Source organism: Trachemys scripta, unplaced genomic scaffold, assembly GCF_013100865.1.
Source record: "Trachemys scripta elegans isolate TJP31775 unplaced genomic scaffold, CAS_Tse_1.0 scaffold_57, whole genome shotgun sequence".
In the NCBI taxonomy this organism is placed as follows: domain Eukaryota; kingdom Metazoa; phylum Chordata; order Testudines; family Emydidae; genus Trachemys; species Trachemys scripta.
In genome coordinates, this window is record NW_023260543.1 from 3830 (window position 1) to 24232 (window position 20403).

At 54.4% G+C, this 20403-nt stretch overlaps 1 protein-coding gene across 1 annotated transcript; it reads left to right on the plus strand.

Annotated features, from left to right (window-relative positions):
* Nucleotides 1-31: 31 nt before the first annotated feature.
* LOC117870602 (zinc finger protein 646-like) lies at nucleotides 32-10023 on the plus strand. Its single transcript, XM_034757804.1, has 2 exons — nucleotides 32-1071; nucleotides 4548-10023. The coding sequence occupies exon 2, from the start codon at nucleotides 4706-4708 to the stop codon at nucleotides 9722-9724; it is 5019 nt and encodes a 1672-aa protein (XP_034613695.1). The 5' UTR covers nucleotides 32-1071; nucleotides 4548-4705; the 3' UTR covers nucleotides 9725-10023.
* The last annotated feature ends 10380 nt before the right edge of the window (nucleotides 10024-20403 follow it).

The window sequence follows — 20403 nt, forward strand, 5'->3', positions numbered from 1 at the left end:
TGTGGGGGGCCCCTTTCAAAGGGACACCCCCGGAAGTGCAGCCCCATGCCCAGGGAGGGGGGCGGGCCTGGCGGGAAGCCTTTCTGCGCTGCACATTTCCTGTTTCCTAGCAACAAAAGGAAGTATTTGTTGTGCCCTAGCCTGGGTGCCTCTTGCAGCCCCGGCCCCCTGGCGGAGGGGGCAGCAGGGCCTGGGGGGTTGCAGACGCCCCCCGCCCCCCAGCAGCAGGGCAGAGCGGGGGGGCTACAGGGGCTGGACCCTGCTCTCCACGAGGGACGGACCAGAGCCACCCCCACGGGCTGGGGGGCCAGGTTCCCACCCCCACGGGGGGCTGTGGCATTGCCTTGCCCGCCTGGAGACCCCCCCAGCTGGGAAATCAGCCCCCCAGGGGGCAGGTGTCTCTTCTCTTCCAGGGGGGGCAGGAGGCGGTGGATCGGGGAGCCCCCCACCTGGACTGGGCGCCCTGCGTTGGAAGAAGTGGGGGTTCGCCCGGCCTGGGCTCTCCTGCCACCACAGAACTGGGGTTCGCACCTCTGGGACCTGCCTCCAGCCTCACCGACCCCTGGGCGCTCCGGTCTCCAGCAGCGTGGGGTTCACACCCCTGGGATGTGTCGCCCGCCTCTCGGACACCCCTGGATCCAGACCCTCCGGGTTCAAGCCCCTGGGAGCTTCTGTAGCCAGCAACTCGGGGTACAGCAGCCTGGTACCCTGCGATCTGGGGCTCAGTTCCCTCAGCCGTGAGCGCCTGTCTCCAGTCGCTGTCTGGACCCAGACTTTTGGGGCTCGGAGCCCCCATTACGTCCTGTATCCGGACCCCGCTAGGATCCAGAATTGAAGACTGAACTCCACCAAAAGTCTGTGCTGGTCCCTCCCCTAGGGGATAAGGCACCCCGGGGAGACCTGTATTTTGGGGGTTCGTCCCTACAGATTTCCTCCTTGTACCCTGAAGATCCTGTGTTTGCCTCCGCGTCTGGCTGTCACTTGGGTTGTGACTCCCTCCCTGGAAACTGCTTCAACACCCCTGCCCTGGGCCTGTGTGTCACCTCTGGGATGCTTTATTGGACCCTGGAGGTAAGAGGCTGGCTTTTGGGGGTGCTGGGTTGTACTGGGGTTGGTTAGGGCCCCATCTGTGTTCTAAAGCCATCTGTAGTCTTTTAAAACACTTTTTCCTGTTCTGCTTATGAAGTGGGTGGAGATTGTTATTCTCGTTTTATGAATGGATAAACTGTGGCGCAGAGATGGGGACTTGCCCGAGGCTGTAAATGAAGTGTGTAGCAGAGCTGGGAACCCCGAAGTCCTGGCTTGGAGTCCTGGCTCCCAGTCCTCTCTGCTTTAACCCACTAGACCCCCCTCCCCGCCGAGCCGGGGAGAGAACCCAGGAGTCCTGGCTCATTCCATCCCCCCCCCTCCCTGCAATTTTAAATTAGATGCAATTGTTTCTCGCCCTTCCTTAGCTAAAAATTATGTGGAGTGGCTGAGTGTCCTACATGCTGTGTCCCGCCCTAGAAGCAGCTGCATCGTAATGCAGGATGAGTAGTCCCCACGCAGCATCGTTACGTGTCTGTTACTGAGCTGACCCTCCCCAGAGTGGCAGCATCTCAGCACCAGGCGAATCATCCCCGTGCTGTGTCACTGTGCGGCTGTTCCCCAGAGGCAGCCGCATCTCAGCGCTGAGTGAAACGTATTGTCCCCCAAAACAGGTCTTAGCTGTCTTTTTCTCTACCAAGGTTGTGGAGTGGCCTAATTTACCTGTCTTGCTATGAGCATGATCAAGTCATGTTGGAGGCTAGAAACTTTGAAAGCCTCTTTTTTTTTTTTTTTTTTTTTAAAAGGCTCCCAATTTTAAAGAGCGACTGAATGGAAAACAGCCACCCACCCACACCTGCTCTGAGAGATTGGTGTTCCTTTTGCCTTCAGTGGGCCAGAGATTGCTAATGAGTTACTCCAGTCACAAATCTTAAAGTTCCCCAACAGATTGCGTGTCATGCTGCCACAAATTCTTCTCCAGGGTTTCCACTTCTTATGCTTCATCTCAAGCCAGCGGTGATCTTTGCTTGTGGGGGCAGAAAACATCCATTGTTAATTTTGCCTTGTCACATAAATCTGTGTGTTTGGTGCTTACCCCTGCTAGAGGGATTCGGGGGGGCCCCCCAACGTGTGTGTGTTTTCCCACCCTGATGTTTTGTTGATCTTTAAAATAAATAAAAAAAATACCTGCTACAGGTATTCAGAACCTGAAATATAATATATGGGGATATACCTATCTCATAGGACTGGAAGGGACCCTGAAAGGTCATCGAGTCCAGCCCCCTGCCTTCACTACCCTGTTTCCCCGAAAATAAGACATCCTCCGAAAATAAGGCCTACTTACAGTTTTGCCTCTCGTTGTAATATAAGGCATCCCCCCGATAATAAGACCTCCCCGATAATAAGGCATCCACCGATAATAAGGCATTTTTCATTTCTGAAAAATAAGACATCCCCTGAAAATAAGACCTAGCGCATCTTTGGGAGCAAAAATTAATATAAGACACTGTCTTATTTTCGGGGAAACAGGGTAGTAGGACCAAGTACTGATTTTGCCCTAGATCCCTAAGTGGCCCCTTCAAGGATTGAACTCACAACTCTGGGTTTAGCAGGCTAATGCTCAAACCACTGAGCTATCTCACACACACACACACACACACACACACACACCCGGGCTTCATGGTGCTGAGAAATGTGCCTGGGTGATGTTATAGTTTTTTAGGGGCAAAGGTTATAAATTAATGAGTGTTTTTTCTCTGGTGCATCCAAGTTATATTTAGCACTTTACCTCATTACAGGTGGCAATATGGAGTCATGCACTTTTCTAATTATTATAATTAAACCAGTGTGCGTTAAGTTAGCCTTGCCCTAATCAAGGAGAAGATACTTATTGCAGGTGTTAATGATAGCCTTACTAAACATGAGTTGGTATCTGTTTTCCCCATTTAGAGATGGGGAAACTGAGGCACAGAGAAGGGAAATGACTTATCCTGTTTGGTCATAGACTACTGGGGTTGGAAGGGACCTCAGGAGGCCATCTAGTCCAACCCCCTGCTCAAAGTAGAACCAATCCCCAGACAGATTTTTGCCCCAGATCCCTAAATGGCCCCTTCAAGGTTTGAACTCACAACCCTGGGTTTAGCAGGCCAATGCTCAAACCACTGAGCTATCCCTTCCCTGCTCAGTAGGCTGCGTGACTCAGTGGTCAAAGACACGGAGTATAGAACTCAGGCGTCCTGACTCCCAGCCTCCACTAACCACTAGAGCAGCAGTTCTCAACCAGGATTCCGAGGTCCCCTGGGGGGGCCGTGAGCAGGTGTCAGGGGATCCGTCTAGCAGGGCCAGCATTAGACTCACTGGGGCCCAGGGCAGAAAGCCGAAGCCCCACCACCCAGGGCTGAAGCAAGAGCCTGAGCAACTTTGCTTCATGGGGCCCTCTGTGGCGTGGGGCCCCGGGCAATTACCCTATTTGCTACCCACTAACGCCAGTCCTGGCTTTTATATGCAGAAAACCAGTTGTTGTGACACAGGTGGGCTGTGGAGTTTTTATAGCGTGTTGGGGGAAGGGGGGGGCTCAGAGAGAGAGGTTGAGAACCCCTGCACTAGAGTCCCATCCCCTCTCAGAGCCAGCGATGGAACCCAGGAGTCCTGACTCCCAGCCCACCCCCGCCACACACTCTAACCCACTAGACCCCACTCCTCTCCCAGAGCTGGGGAGAGAACCCAGGAGTCCTGGCTCCTTTTGTGAGAGAACTGAGTGTTCGTGACTGCGGGGAGGGGGGGTGGATGTAGATCCCTGACCTGGGCGTGCACAGTTCTGCCAGTGCTCCTCAATCTCGTTCCGCAGACCCGTGTGATGCCAGCCCTGGGCTCCCCGCCCCCCTGCTCTGCTAGTGCCCCTCAGTCCTGACCCGCAGCCCCAGGCTTTTCTTAAACCCGGTACTCATCCGAAACACGACACAAGCGGGGAAGCCGGGGAAGGAGGCCTGCTGACTGTTGTATTGGTAACCTGTGCTCGGCTTGGAGCCAGTCCGCGGAGGGGACAGCTTGGTTCCTTTGCGTCCCAGAGAGAGCTGTCTGTGACTGGTGTTCTGCCCGGCCGGCTGGCCAGCTTCGTTTTCCCTTCCCCGACACCCTGAGACAGCCGATGTTTGTCTTCAGTTTCTTACATGCTGTTTTATTTAGAACAGGACTCCTGGGTTCTATCCCCAGCCCTGGGAGGGGAGTGGGGTTGAGTAGGTTAGAGCGGGGTGGGGGCTGGGAGTCAGGACTCCTGGGTTCTATCCCTGGCTCTGCTGTGTGGCATTTGCTGTCTGATATCCTTCCACCCACCAGGGTAGCAAACCGCATAGCCCAGGGTAACCCTGTCTGGTTCTAATTTTTGGGCTTCTTTGGGCTTAGCTCCCCTGGTCTGGAGAGGATGAAGCCGTGGGTCCCGTAGCAGTCGGGCATGAGGCTTGTATGTGGGGCACTCATTTGGCGGCGTTTTAACCCCTCTTCCCTTGCGTGTGTCCCCACAGCTGCCGCCTTGGGATGCCGTAAGGAGCCAGACGAGGAGGAGGAAGAAGCAGCAGGAGGGGATGCAGGCTCATTGTGCCGGAAGCAGAGCTTTCCGGGCCGCTGGCCCGGCCCTGTGAAGCCGGCGGAGACAGTGCCCCCCTGCCGTCCGATGTGAGCGATGGAAGAGCCCGGCTGCGAGCCGAGCCAGCCGCAGCGGGAGGAGCGGCCGTTCAAATGTGGGCAGTGTCAGCGGAGCTACCGCCACGCCGGCAGCCTGGTCAACCACCGGCGCACCCACGAGGTGGGACTCTTCACCTGCCTGCTGTGCCACAAGGAGTTCTCCAACCCCATGGCCCTGAAGAATCATCTCCGCATCCACACCGAGGAGCGGCGCCACCGGTGCCCGGACTGCGGCCGCAGCTTCCGCGTCGCCTCCCAGCTGGCCAGCCATCGCCATTCGGCCCACGCCGGCCGCGACCAGAAGGGGGAGGAGGACGGGGAGAACAACTTCCAGCAAGGGCAGGACTCCTCGTCGTCGGATGCCGACGTTTTCCCCGTGCTAGAGGGCGGCGGCGCCGGGACGTTGCTGAGCAACCTGGAGAAATACATTGCCGAATCGGTGGTGCCGGCTGATTTCTCCCAGCTGGAGTTCCCCGGCAAAGCGGAGGAAGGCCAGGAGGCCCCTGGCGTGCCGGCAGAGGAGCGGCGCTATAAATGCAACCAGTGCGATAAGGCCTACAAGCACGCCGGCAGCCTCACCAACCACAAGCAGAGCCACACGCTAGGCGTCTACCAGTGCGCCGTCTGCTTCAAGGAGTTCTCCAACCTCATGGCGCTCAAGAACCACTCCCGGCTGCACTCGGAGTACCGCCCCTACAAGTGCCCGTTGTGCTGCAAGGCTTTCCGCCTGCCCAGCGAGCTGCTGAGCCACCAGAAGGCCCACGAGAAAGCCCGGTGGGCTGGGAGAGCCCCCTCAGAGGGCTCGGAACATAGCGTCTCGGAGGAGGACTCCATTGAGACTTCGGCCAAGCTGGATATCTACCAGCCGCCGCCGGCTGCCTTCGGAGAGGGCGCCCCCTGCAGTTTGAAGGACGGGGCGAAGGCTGGGGGCGGGGACCGGGGCAATCCGGATGGGGAGCTGTGCGTGAGGTGCGGGGGAAACTTCGCCGATGAGGAGGAGCTGAGGAACCACAGCTGCCTCTACCCGGAGGAGGAGGAGGAGGAAGAGGAGAAAGAGGATGGGGGTGGCTTGGCCCAACCCGCGATGGATTCGGAGGGAGCCTGGGAAGCCAGCAGTAAGGACGGAGACCAAGCGCGGCCCTACCGGTGCGGGGAGTGCGGCCGGACCTACCGCCATGCCGGCAGCCTCATCAACCACAAGAAAAGTCACCAGACGGGCGTCTACAGCTGCAACTTCTGCTGCAAACAGCTCTTCAACCTGGCGGCCCTCAAGAACCACCTGCGGATACACCTCAAATCCAAGCCGGCCTCCCGGCCCGGCCTCCAGTACTCCAGCCCCCCGGCGCCCGAAGAGGCCACTTGCCACCTCGAGCAGAGCCCCGCAGAGCCAGCTGGCGGGGAGAGGGCCACGGATCCGCCGGGCCGCAGGGAAGCAGGTGGAGGAGGTGCTCTCAAAGAGGAGGAGACTGGTTGCGTGGAGGAGGAGGAGGACGGGGCATCAGAAGAGCGGCCTTACCGCTGCGGGGAGTGCGGCCGGACCTACCGGCACCGGGGCAGCCTGGTCAACCATCGGCACACCCACCGGACGGGCGTCTACCAGTGCTCCCTGTGCCCCAAGCAGTACACCAACCTGATGGCCCTACGCAACCACGTCCGCATGCATTTCCGAGCGGCGCGGAGCAAGGAGCGGGAGAGCTACGCCTGCACCAGCTGCGGCGAGAGCTTTGAGGAGGCGGCAGAGTTCCAGTGGCACCAGCTGCGCCACGCGCCCGGGGAGGCCGTCCCCTGCCCCCAGGAGGGGAAGGAGGAGGAGGAACCGGGTAGCGTCCACACGCGGGAGGTGGCGCTGCTGCAGGCCATCAAGCGAGATGTGGAGGAATTGGAGGCGGCGGGGCCGGCACCGGGGATGTCTCACATCTGTGGCTGCTGCGGGATGATCTTTCATGATCTGGGCAGTTTGCAGAGCCACGCTCTGGCGCACGGCGACGGGGAGCCTGGCACGGGAGAGGGCGAGGCGGAGCTGCCGGGCAGACGGGTGTACAGCTGCGAGCTCTGTGGCAAGTCCTACCGCCACTCAGGCAGCCTGATAAACCACAAACAGACGCACCAGACAGGGGATTTTGAGTGCTCGCTCTGTGCCAAACGCTTCTCCAACGTGGCTGCCTTCAAGAGCCACTTACGGGGCCACCAGAAGCCGAGGAAGGGCCGGGCGGGGGCGGAGGAGGAAGAGGAAGGGGGCGTGGCGGAGGCGGAGCCCAGAGATGCCCCTGACGGCACGATGCAGCTGGAGGGAAGTGGAGATGTTGGGCGTGGTGGCCCGGAGTGTACCCGGGTTGGAGAGGAGGGGACGCTAGACGAGGAAGGGCCCCAGCGGAGCTACAATCTGCGGGGAGGCAGCGCGGTGAACGGTTGGCAACACCCGAAAGAGGAGGAGGCCGAAGCGTCACCACCCAGCAGCCCCAACTCTCAGCCCTACCCGTGCGAAATCCTCGACCACAAGCACGACCAGCAGCTGGGCATATACCAGTGTTCCCTGTGCCCGAAGGAGTACTCAAACCTGGAGGCGCTGAAGAGCCACTTCCGTGGCCATGCCATGGCCCAGCAGCCAGGCGCCAGCACCGAGGAACGTCCCTTCCTTTGCAGCCTCTGCGGCATGATCTTCCCGAGCGAGACGGACCTGCAGCACCACCACGGCCTGGCTCACGGCGGGGAGGGGGAGCCACGGGAAGGCAGCTTGGAGGCCGGCGAGGATGCAGCTTTCCCCGGGCTCCAGCAGGAGGCAGAGGGGCGGCCAGATGAGCGCGACGGGGAGGAAGAGATGCTCCTTTCCCATATCTGTGGCTACTGCGGGCAGACGTTCGATGACATGGCAAGCCTCGAAGAGCACAGCCTGGGCCACCGGGAGGAGAAGGAAGCGGCGTTGGCTGACACCACCATCCAGCTGCGGCTGGGACCGCGTCCGGAGCTGCCGGAGGAGCAGAAATCCGGCCTGACGCCCCCAGACAGCCGCCCCTATGCCTGTGGGCAGTGCGGGAAAACCTACCGGCACGGCGGCAGCCTGGTCAACCACAAGAAGACCCACCAGGTGGGAGATTACCAGTGTGGCGTCTGCTCTCGGCAGTACCCCAATCTGTCCGCCTACCGCAACCATCTCCGTAATCACCCCAAGTGTAAGCTGAATGACAGCCGGCCAGCCGGCAACGGGGACAATGTAGGGAAGGAGCCAGCGCTCCCGCAAGGCAGGGAGGGAGGAGAGGCAGCCGCGGCCCCAGCTCCCGGAAAACAGGACCCAGGGGGCAGCGATGGCGAGGAGTGCAAGCTGCACGTGTGTGAGGTTTGTGGGGAGCTGTGCCAGGGGGCAGCGGGGCTGGAGGCACACTGTGCCGCCCAGCACCCGGAGGAGGAGGAAGAGCTGGTCAGCGTTGCCAAGGAGGAAGAGGAGGAGGAGGAGGGCGGCAGTGGGGAGGAAGGTGCCGTGTCGGAGCGCCCCTTCTGCTGCGAGCAGTGCGGCCGGAGCTACAAGCACGCGGGCAGCCTGATCAACCACAAGCAGACCCACAAGACTGGCCTCTTCCGCTGCGCCATCTGCCAGAAGCTGTTCTACAACCTCATGGCCTTGAAGAACCACAACCGCATCCACTTCGAGACCAAGCGCTACAAGTGCGCCCAGTGCCCCAAGGCCTTCCGCCTCCAGAAGCAGCTGGCCAGCCACCAGCGTGTCCACCGCGAGAGGAGACCGCCACTGCCCTCCTCGTCCTCCAGAAAGTTGGCTCACGCCAAGAGAGCAGGCAAGGTCCACACTGATGGTGGTGGGGTCTCGGAGCCACCCGCTGCCTCCAAGAAGGACCCCGAGGAGCGGCCATACCGGTGTGAGCAGTGTGGGCGGACCTACCGCCATGCCGGCAGCCTTCTCAACCACCGCAAGAGCCACAAGACAGGCCATTACTGCTGCCCCGTCTGCCCCCGGGCCTATCCTAACCTCATGGCCCTCAAGAACCACCAGCGCATCCACTTCGAGGTCAAGCGCCACCGGTGCCCTGACTGCGGCAAAGCCTTCAAATGGCAGAGGCAGCTGGTGAGGCACCAGCTGATTCATGCCCAGCGCCGGCCTCGTCCCGGCAGCAGGAGCTCCCCCAGCCGCCCCTTACTGGAGCCCAGTAGCCTTGTCCGGAGCAAGACGGCACGAGAATGGCGGGCTGCCCGGCGGGAGCAGGGCGGCAGCCACATTGACGCCTCAGGTGGCCACGGTGACGGTGGCCATCTTGGCACTACCTCAGGTGGCAATGTTGATGGTACCTCAGGCCCTCATGTTGACAGCAGCCATGTTGGCAGTGCATCAGTTGGTGCCTCAGGTGGCCATGTTGGTGGTGCCTCAGGCAGCCATGTGGGCAGTGCATCAGTTGGTGCCTCAGGTGGCCATGTTGACGCTGGCACCCAAACCCCAGTGGGCGTCACTCCGGCGCCCCGTGGCCCTTTCCAGTGCCCGGTCTGCCCCAAGCAATTTCCCACCCCATCAGCCCTCAAGAACCATGGCCGGGTCCACACTAAGAAGCGTTTTGAGTGCTCAGAGTGCGGCAAGGCCTACCGGGCCTCTCGGGACTTGGTCCAGCACCTGTGGCGGCACCAGGCCGAGGCAGAGGCTGGGGCCACTCCTGGCACCAACGGCCTGGTGGACCTGCGCCCCTACAAGTGCGACCGTTGTGAGCGGACGTACCGCCACGCTGGCAGCCTCCTCCACCACAAGAAGGTCCACACCACCGGTCTCTACCGCTGCCCAGCCTGCCTCAAGGAATTCCACAACCTCCTGGCCCTCACCTACCACCTCCGCACCCACTCGGACAAGAAAGGCCGCCGCTGTCCGGACTGCGGCCAGGCCTTCCGGACTTCCAGCCGCCTGGCCAGCCATGCCAAGGCCTGCCACGCTGCCACAGGAGGGGCCCAGGGGCCTGAGGCGGGCTCCTGCCAAGACACGGGGGTGGATGGCAGTGCCGCTGCCTCCATGGGGCAAGTTAGCTGAGGGTCGTGCGAATGACTGTGCGAATGTGTGGGTGGTGGGGATGGGAGGGCGAGAGGGGATGGAGAGATGGAGGGGGGGAGTCAATGTTGATCGTTGTCCTAGTACCAAATCATTAGGAAGGGGAGGAATTTTCAGAGGCACAAATGGGGGTGGGTGGGAGTGGTGCCCAGTCTGCCAGTGGGAGGGAGGCAGTTTGTGGGTGCCACGGAACAATCAGTGAGGGAGGTTTTGGGGTGGACCCCAGTTCTCCAATGGGTGGGTGAGGGGAAGCAGTGTTCATTTGATTCTCTGCTGCCTTTTTGTGCTTCTGAGAACTTTCCTCTTAACCCTATGTTACCTTGTTTCGGCCCCCAATTCAGGAGAGATCTTAAGCGCCCACTTTAAGCATGTGCTTAAATCCAATTGATTACAGTCAAGTTTTTAATCAGCTTGGCTGTAATTCTCAACGGATTCCACTGAAATTGGTTCAGATGACGCTCCAGTGATCTCCTGCACGGGAGCCTGAACGTTGTGGTTTAAAAAAAAAAACCCACACCCAACATTGGTGCCATGTTTTTAGTTTGGTTTGGTTTTTCGACGTTTGTAGAATTTAATTTGCTGGTTTGTTTTGACCAATTCCCAGCTCCTTTTTAAATGGTGTCTGTTATTGGAGAAGAAGGAGGACATTTTAAAAATGGCTTTCATTAGAAAAAATAATAATTTTGCTCCTAAAAATTGACACCCATGGGAAAAAAAAGTCTCCTTTTTACCTCCCCCCTCCCCAAAATTGGCTAAGATGCCCCCTGCAAAAAGTCTAAATATATTTAATTTCAAATATCTGTAATTTAAAAAAAAGTTTTAAAAATAGACACATTTTGTCTGCGACTTTTTTTGTTGTGTTTTTTTGGAAGAGGGAGAGAATTATAGATATTTTTTAAATTTCCTCCTCAATCAGCAAAAGTTGGTCTTAAAACAAAACTTTTTATTAAAGAAGCAAACTAATAAAAAGACACACTTTTTGTACTGAGAACTAATTGCCTTAATTATAATAATTTCCCTCCCAAAACAAAAACAAACTTTTTTTTAAGAGAACTAAATTTCTGTATAAGGAGAAAAGGAAAATACAAATTTTAAATCTTTTGATTCTTTTCAGGAAAAAAAAAAAAATCTCAATTTTAAACCAACTTTTCCCTTGTGAACAACACACATTTGTCTTCAAAATTCCTTTGAAACAATTTGCTTCAAGATTCATTTTATGTGGGGGGAGGAGGAAAAAAAAAAACCCAAAAAACATTACCAGTCTTTCAAGAGAGAGAAAAATGTTGGGGTGTTTTCAACTGAGGTATCGAATTGCGATTGTAGAAAAAATTTCCTTCTTCGTGGGTTGGGATAAAATATAGTTATACCTCCCAGAAATAGTTATCATTGTGCTACTGATCCAAGATGTATGAATATTTTTTATTGTCCTATGGTGCAGAATATGTAAGTGTATTGCAGAAATCCTGACGGTACTCAGAGCTCTCACACAAAGCAGTCTTCTCTTTTAGAAACGCCAGCACATAAATTTTTCCTGTATTTGTCTCGGTACGTGGAACGGTTTTAAAAGAAGATTCTATCCCCCCACTCCAACCACAAAACCAAACTCTCAGCCCCCTCCAATCTAACCCATTAGACTCCCCTCCCAGAGCTGGAGATAGAACCTAGGAGTCCTGACTCCCAGCCCCTGTCCATCCCCTGGTCTAACCATTAGTCCTTGTTCCCCTCCTGAAACCATGTTAATATTTAAGTGACTCCCTTGTTCGTCCCTCAGCTGTAATTTGGTGGCTCTTCAGTGTGGAATAAAAACCAATAAATCTGGGGGTTTCCTGCCCCCTTACATTCAGCTCTGTTATTTGTAAGTGACTTTAGCTTTGGAGCCAAGTTTGAGCTCCCTGCAGTGCTGATCACTGGGTTCTATCCTGGCTTCGCCACAAACTAATCTTAGACCCAGACTGGAGAATGCCCTGACTCAGTTTCCCCAGCTCTTTAGCTACCTCCCTCCTGGTGGAGTAAAGCTTTTTAAGTAGCTCGCTTGATTGATCTGTGTTTGTACAGCACCTTGCACAGTGATCCTGGTGCACAGCTGGGCTTCTCGTGCTATAGTGATAGAAATAATGGAAAGGCAGCATGCGGTAGACTCACTTCTGCCCCCTCGTGTGCTGCTGGTGGAGGTGCGCCAAAAGCAGTTTCCACCTATCTAATGAGACACAGATTGATTTGTGATGATTATTTTAAAATGTTGTTGCTGCCTAGGAGAACTGAGCCTGGATTTGGGCCTCTGAATCTCAAAACTCCTGCCGTCAATGATAAAACGGGTTTTATCTAACGAGCCTCTAAGGAGAAGTGGAGACCAAGTACTGCCCTCCGATAGCCCTTTATTGAGCCTTTCCATCCACTCACCAGCTGGCCCTGGGATTCTCGTTCATTTTTCCACCCAACCATCTGCCTCGAGAGAGGGCTGGTTTGATACCCCCATGCATCTGTGTGATCTGTGATACGCTTATAAATTCGGCAAAGCCCCGGTGCTTGTTTTATAAACAAGCATCTCGGCTTCCTGTTCTCTCTGTCTCTCTCTCTCTCTTCTGTTTTTCGTTTTGAAATACAGCCCAGCCCACACGATAGCAACGATATTTGCTCTCCGGACCCCAGCCAAGATTTCTCAGTGCAAGGCAGGTCTTATAAAGGTGGTATTAAGTTTCTTAGGGTCTTGTCTAAACACACAAAAAATTTTATATTCCATCCCGGTTGGAAATTTTTAGAAGGAAGCTAAATTAGTCTGTTTTTCATTTTTCGGGAGGGCTGAGGGGGTTAACTTTCTGTTGAAAATTCATTTTTTTTTTTTTTTTTTTTTTTGGCAAAAGTTCTATTTTTTAAAAGCTGAAAACTGAATAGTTTTGCTTTAGAAATGCTTCCGCAGTGCCTGCTGGGAGGTGTAGTTAAGGTGCCTCATCTTCCTTTTCTCTCTTATAGGCTGGGCTTCCTGGTCAGCCTATATTTCCCATGATGCACCATGGTCGTTCCTCTTGAGTTGCTGCAGTGTATCATGGGAATTGTAGTTTGATTACTTCATGCTCTCCATTCTCCTGACAGGATGCACTCCCTGGTTGAATTATATCTCCCATGATGGAACACCTCTGCAAGATGGGAGAACATGGTGCATCATGGGAGATGTAGGCCACTCATGGAACACGGCTTCCAGAAGCAAATGAGAGCATGAGATGCCTGAGCTATACCTGCCATTATGCACACAGTCTCCAGTCTGGGAGAGGGGAAGCAGTGCATCATGGGAAAGATAGTCCGGTTGATCAGCCTGATCTACAGAAGAGAACAGGGACATGAGGTAATGGACCTGTGCATCCCATGAGGCAGCGCTGGGCTCTCTCCAAATAGCAATATTTCAATTTCCAACCTTTTTTTTTTTTTTTTACAACAAATTGAAAATTTCTGGGGACAACTGATCCTTTTTTCTAAAAACCCAATTTTCCACAAAAAAAAACAGTGCAGATGGAAAGTTTTCACCTGATGTAGTTAATACAGGAGTGGCCCCAGCGTGGATGAAGTTGTACTGACATAAAGGTGCTTCTCCCAGTGTAGCTATTCTCGTACAGGAAGGGCATTAAGCTACACCAGTATAAGACACATTTATACCAGTGTAAGTGTCTCCATGTTTGATTGTCCTGCTGGAACTATATCAGGGAAGAAATCACCCCCTCACTGCCATAGTAATACCAGGACAAAATTTGTAGTTGGACAAACAGCCCCTCTTAACCGGAACCCTCATCATTCTTTGATTGTTGCTTGTCTCAGAGCGTTCTGTAGAGGGGATGAGAGGTATAGGACCACTGGCCTCAGCGTAGTTAGCTCTCCTTAGCTAAGTTTATCTGATCTAGCGGGGAAGGGGAATTTTCCCTTTAAAAAGTCTTCTGGCCTCCGAGCGCAGAGGTGGGTCCAGTGCTCAAGTTGCTATCGAGTGCGCTGGACTTTTATTTCCAGCCGATCGTTAGTGAAATTCGGGGACAAAGTTTGTATAAGAAGAAAATGTTGGTTAGACTTTTGTGTGCGGGCGGGGGCGGCGTAGGGAAATGCGTTGTATTTAAGATGTTTTGTTTTTTATTAATTAACTAAAAATCTCACCGAGAAAAAACTCGACCCCGCTCAGGCCGGATCATTTTGTTGTTGTTATGTACTCGGTCAGAGTCCGAACCCGGGGCTCCCGAAAGCACAGAGACAAAGGTCCTGCAGCTATGTGGGAAGCGTTTTGGTTTAGTTCTATGGGCGACCTTTGTACCGGTATCATAATACCGAGCGCTTTCCAGCAGTGGTTCCCAACTCACTTCGCGGAGGAGGTCGGTGGTGTTATCCCCATTTTGCAGAAGGGTAAACTGAGGCTGATGTGTCACAGCAGGCCACTGGCGGAGCTGGGAATAGAATCCAAGTCTGGCATTAGACTTCTCCAACCACTAGACCCCCCCCGCCATACCTATATATACACACCTGTAGCAATCGCTACCTGTTTAAAAATCATTAGTTTTTATTTAAAAAGAAAAAACAGTGAAAGTGGGGGGGATCCTTGTTTTGCCCCAAGGTTGAGAGCCAGCACCACATTTTGTTATCACTCAGGTTCTTGTGCATTAATCCCATGGACTCCTGGAGCTGGGGCTCCGTGCAGGCCTCATGATTTAAACCTGCCCTTGGCCATGTTTCCCTTTCTACAATGTGCTCGAGTGGCGTTCGAGGGGAGCTTAACGTTAAGCAGAGGCCTGATCCTTTGTGGGATCCCTGCCTGAAAGCATCAGTGGCCTTGACTTCCTAAACGAGAACCTTTTTGTCCTGTGTTTGTAATGGGGCAGGTCGACACAGCCCCCCTCAAGTACCCCTGGTTGTGTCAGATGCTGCGTGGACCCCCCCTAGCTAAGGTCTAGGCCCCCATCATGCCAACTGCTCCACAGACCCCCTCCATCCCAACTGAGATCCTGGCTTCTGCTGTGCCAGGTCTTGCACAGAGACAGCGCATGGAGTCTAGAAAACAGGTCATTCTCTGTTCTACAATGGGGGAAACTGACGCCCAGCAATTTGGAAGGATTTGCCCAACATAACAGGCAGTGGGGTATGGAACTCAGGAGCCCTGACTGGAGGCCCCTTCTTCTGACCCACCAGACTCCACTCCATCCCAGAGTCAGGAATAGAACCCAGGAGTCCTGGTGCCCAGCCCCCTGCCTTAATAACAAGGCCCATCCTTCCCCTCTCGGATATCTCTTCCATTCAGCCCTGACTTCACAGCCCTCCCCTTTGCTTCCCAAAAGTCCAGCATTAGGGCTCCCACTGCTTTGGGGGACGCTTCCCGCCAAGCCCTGATGGGACCATTGTGAGCAGCTAGTCTGACCTGTATGGCACAGGCCGGAGACCCTCACTCCTGAGTCATTGCTTTTGGCTAGGGTAGGGCATCTCTGCCCCCTTTTCTCTCATTACCCTCTTGCTGTCCATGGGTCTCACTAGCCCCTTCCCTGGAGCAAGAACGTGGATTTGCTTGGGTCCCTGCTGCCCCCCAGTGGCTGGGATTGTGTCTGTCTTGTCTCTTTCCCCGCTGAAAATTATGCTCTCCTGCAGCGAGGATGAACGTGGAAGGGCTAGTAGAGGAATACGAACCCGAACAACTTCCGCTGAGTCTGTGGGAGTGACTGGAGTAGAGGTCACGGGGAACTAGTAATTGATTCCCTGGCAAGATCTTTATTTGCAAAGCCAGGACCTCACTGAATGCAAAGGCCATCAGACAGCTCAGGGGGGGTCTGCTGGGGGCTGCCTTGGAAAAGGGTGGAGGAGTGAAGGCCTGATCCCCAGCAGGTATCACTCAGCCATAGCTTCATTGGGGTCAATGGGGCCAGATCCCCAGCAGGGGTCAGAATCATAGAAGATCAGGGTTGGAAGGGTCCTCAGGAGGTCATCTAGTCCAACCCCCCTGCTCAAAGCAGGACCAATCCCCAACTAAATCATCCCAGCCAGGACTTTGTCAAGCCTGACCTTAAAAGCCTCTAAGGAAGGCGATTCCACCACCTCCCTAGGTAACCCATTCCTGTGCTTCACCACCCTCCTAGTGAAACAGTGTTTCCTAATATCCAACCTAGACCTCCCCCACTGCAACTTGAGACCATTACTCCTTGTTCTGTCATCTGCCACCATTGAGAACAGTCTAGATCCATCCTCTTTGGAACCCCCCTTCAGGTAGTTGAAAGCAGCTATTAAATCCCCCCTCACTCTTCTCTTCTGCAGATTAAACAATCCCAGTTCCCTCAGCCTCTCCTCATAAGTCATGTGCTCCAGCCCCGTAATCATTTTTGTTGCCCTCCGCTGGATTCTTTCCAACGGAGGCCCAGCAGTTTGGAAGGATTTGCCCAACATCACAGGCAGTGGGGTATGGAACCCAGGAGCCCTGACTCCCAGCCCCCCTCTTCTAACCCACCAAACCCCACCCCGTCCCAGAGCCAGGGATAGGACTCAGGAGTTACTCAGGTCACTCGGCCATAGCTCCATTGGGGTCAATGGGGCCAGATCCCAGCTGGGGATCTATCCCTGACTCTTGGCTTCTGCTGCCCCATGCACAAATCTTTCTGGTTCCACAGGGCGCTCTGGCTATGATTCACTTGAAACAGCAGAATCCCAACCCCCACATCGACCCCCTGGCACCCCATCTCCTCTGGCTTGCCCCCATCCCCACCCCAGCTCTCCTTTGAACTGCATGCCCAGGTGCTGTGGAGTTAAGAAATTGGAGGGTCCCCTTCCCTCTTTACAGAGCCCCGATACTAAGGGTGATCCCTGGGTGACAAGGGTTTGGGCTTCATGCTTCAGGGTTTCTGCTGGTCACCTGTAGGGGTCAGGAAGGAATTCACCCCCTACCTGCCCCATTGCACAGTTGGCCGGCAGTATCTGGGATTGTCTCCCCCCGCCCCTCTGAATCAGCAGAGATCAGCCACTGCTGGAGACAGGACACTGATGGGGTGGCCTGTGCCCTGAGCTGTCCAGGGGGGCTAGGATACTGCATGGGAAGCAGGGAGAATTGGGGTGTTTGTGTGTGTGTCCCCACTACCTATTAGTAAACTGGGATAGAGAGAGAGAGTGAGTGAGTGTGTGTGTGTGATATAAACATTTCTCTATCCGTGATCAAACCATAGTAATGGTGAGGTGGACAAAATTGACTTCATGCCAAGAAGACGGGCCTGTGATTAATGCACTAGTCTAGGAATCAGGACTCCTGGGTTCTGTCCCTGACTTGGGTCTAGTGGGCCAGAAGTTGGTGGATGGGCCTAGGAGTCAGGACTCCATCTTCCGAGCCTGATCTAAATTTCTAGATGTTCTCTAGCCCAAGCCTTAAAGGCTGTAGGTTACTTCTGAACCGAACCGCTCTTGAACATCTGTCCTTGGCAAACCCTCTTCCCCTTGACACAAGGGGTTTAGACTTCAATTCACTTGCCTGAAAAAACATCTCTGCAACTGGTTTAAGTTGGATTCGGCTGATGGAGAACATTGTGTGTCTGTAGGTAGTTAGAATTAGTGGCATAACTAGTTTGTTGAAGGGAATCCTGGGAATGAAATTAGATCACCCCCCCCACACACACACACACACACAAAGGACACACACACACCCCAGGAGGACCCTGGTCTGATTCTAGCCTGGGACTTCTCTGTTCTATCTCTGGGAGGGGAGTGGGGTCTAGTGGGTTAGAGCAGGAGGGGCTGGGAATCAGGACTCCTGGGTTCTATCCCAGGCTCCGAGTAGGGGAAGGGAGTCTGTAGGGCAGGGCTTGGAGCCAGGACTCCTGTGTTCTATCTCCAGTTCTCTGAGGGGAGTTGGACAAAAATTTCCCTCTCTCCCTTTGAGACTTGCAAATGCCACCCTACGATGGTGCAGGTGAGGTATATCCGGTCACAACCAAGAAGCATTAGTGCCATTGGGCACTGGGAAGACCACACCTGCGATACGGTGTCCAACTCTGGTTGCCCAGGATCGAGAAAGAGGAATTCAGGTGCAAAGAGGGGCTGCTAGGACGAACAGGGCAATAGAGAGCCGATCTTATGAGGAGACTGACAGACCTGGGCTTAGCCTAAAACGCAGGCCAGGAGAACGGATCTGATTACTCTCTATAAATACAAATGGGGAGCAGACACCTGGGACGCGGGGAGAGCAGAGCTGTGGAAGCTAAAGGACAACAGTGGCACGAGAACAACTGGGTCTGGATAAACAGAGGCTGGAAATGAGCTTTCTAACCGTCCGAGGAGGGAGGATCTGGAGCCGCCTCCCGAGAGCAAACACGGGAACTGGTTGGCAAGTGGATGATACTATGGGGCGGATGTGACAGCGTGGCTTGGAATAGCAGGGCCTGCCCCAGCGGCTCTTCTCGACTGACGAAACTCACAAGAGCTCAGTGAGAGGGACAAAGTGTGAAATTGGAGATGAGAGAGAGAAGGTGGGTGAGGTAATATCTTTTATTGGCCCCGCTTCTAACAGAGACGCAGAGCTCTGTGTAAGCTCCAAAGCTTGTCTCTGTCACTAACAGAAGCTGGTCCAATAAAAGGTATTACCTCACCCACCTTGACTCTCTCATATCCTGGGCCCAACCGGGCTCCAACGACGGCAAAGAAATACAGATGGGACCATCACGGTGCTGTTACGCCGACCGAATAAACCTTCCTGTTTGTTACACGTGTTTCCTACAGCCCCCCGTGGATTTGGTGGTGACCAACTGAGATCTGCTTGGGTCTGTATTGAATTTTCTTTTATAGCATCTCGCTTAGCAGAGCGGAGAGAGACCTTTTGTTTTCTACTTAGGATAATGGGACAATTACACTGATGGTGCACTTCCTCTGTTTTCTGGCTGATACTTACGTTATTTTTAAAGTCTCTATTTTGTAATATTTTATTTAAGTTGGAACGCTTGCCTTTTTTTAATCTTTGAAAAGAAAAACGAGGGTTTGGGTTTGTTATTCTTTAGGTCAGACTGTGCTGGACTTTCAGATTTAAGAAAATACATTTCAAAGAAAAAGCAGTGGCTGTTGTTGTTTTTTTTAAATGTGGGAGATGGTTTATAGGGTGAAGGGATGGGAAAATACAGGGCTGGATCCTGATCTCAGTGCCCCGGGAGTAAATCTGGAGTGACCCGAATTCAAGTCACTAGAAGCTGGCCCCTGAATTCCATGGTGGAGTGTTTTAGCTAAAAGTTACTATCCAAAATGGTTTTGGGATGTGTGGGGGAGGGGACACGGGGCCTTTCCCCTCTAGGGGGCGCTGGCTCCTTTGTAGTTAGAATCTCTTTCCCCCCCTCCAGCATTTCCAGCCAATTGGCAGGGGGCTACCCTACCCACAATGCTTTGCAGCCAGTCTATAGCGTGAGTAATTTGGTCAAGGTGCCCAGGCCCTGCATGTCAAAGCGATGACCGGCCAGGGGGGCGCGGTGACTGCAGTAGAAAAAGGACAGCGTAAGATCCTTTGCTCCCCTGCAGGGCCAATTACCCAGGTGCTGCGGATGTGAATGGCTGGTGGAGGCTGGGAGCCAGGACTCCTGGGTTCTCTCCCTGGCTCGCGGTGGAGAGCAAGGTCTAGTGGGTTAGAGCAGGGAGGACTCCTGGGTTCTCTCCTGGGCTTTGTTAGGGGAGTGGGGTCTGGTGGTTAGAGCGGGGGGCTGGGAATCAGGAATCCGGGGTTCTATCCCTGGCTCCGGCACAGATGCCTCGTGTGATCAGTCAGGGCATTGCATCTCTCTGGGCCTCAGTTTCCCCATGTATAAAAGGGAGAGGATAGAACTTTGTCTGTTTAGGCTGTGAGCTGGGCAGGGACTCTGCAGCACTTGGCACAACTGGGACCCTAATCTCCTCTCCCCTCCGGGCCACCCGCTCCTCTCAGTCAATCCTCCTTAGGCAGAGCCCACCCCAGTGCTGAAGGCAGAGGGAACCTTGGCCATCGGTGGGGGGTCTCTTCACCCCATGGGGACTCCTCTGAGTTGCCCCCAGGCTGCCTGATGCACCCCCCTTTACAGAGTCCCTGCACCCCAAGGTGCGAGGCAGGGCGTGTTGGGGGGCTGAGATCTCGGCTAGGGGACACCTGCTCCAGGGCATGTCGGCCAAGCCCAGCACACCCCCCGGGGGCCCCTTGCATCCTTCCATCCCCCCTGGGTGTCCCTCTCCCATCCTCTAGTTCAGTTTGCAAACCCAAACCCCTCCCCCCATGTCAGGGGCTGTGTTTGCACCCCCTTTCCACCTCCCCCCATGCCAGGGGCTCTGTGTGCGCCCCTCACCCCCCATGCCAGGGGCTCTGTGTGCCCCCCATTCCTCCCCACCATTCTATTTCTTTCTCTTCTGGAAGATCAGTCATTCAGGTATCAACAGTTTCAAGGTATTTGGGGCAGGAGCAGAGCTCTGGTTTCAGGGGACAAAACATCAAAAACCAAACACCAGTGATGCAATCTCTCAACCTGATGAAAAACTGTCTTTTGTGGGAGGCTGTATCTCGGGATACCCTTGGTCAAATGGTACCAAAGTTGGACCATGAATCCTATCCCCTTCCCCCATGAGGCACCTCACATTTCAGAGCAATCTGATTAAAGGTGAGGATTTTAGAGCACTTTGAAGAGTGGCCCTTCAAACAGAAAGCTGTTCTCCAACTTAACCATAGC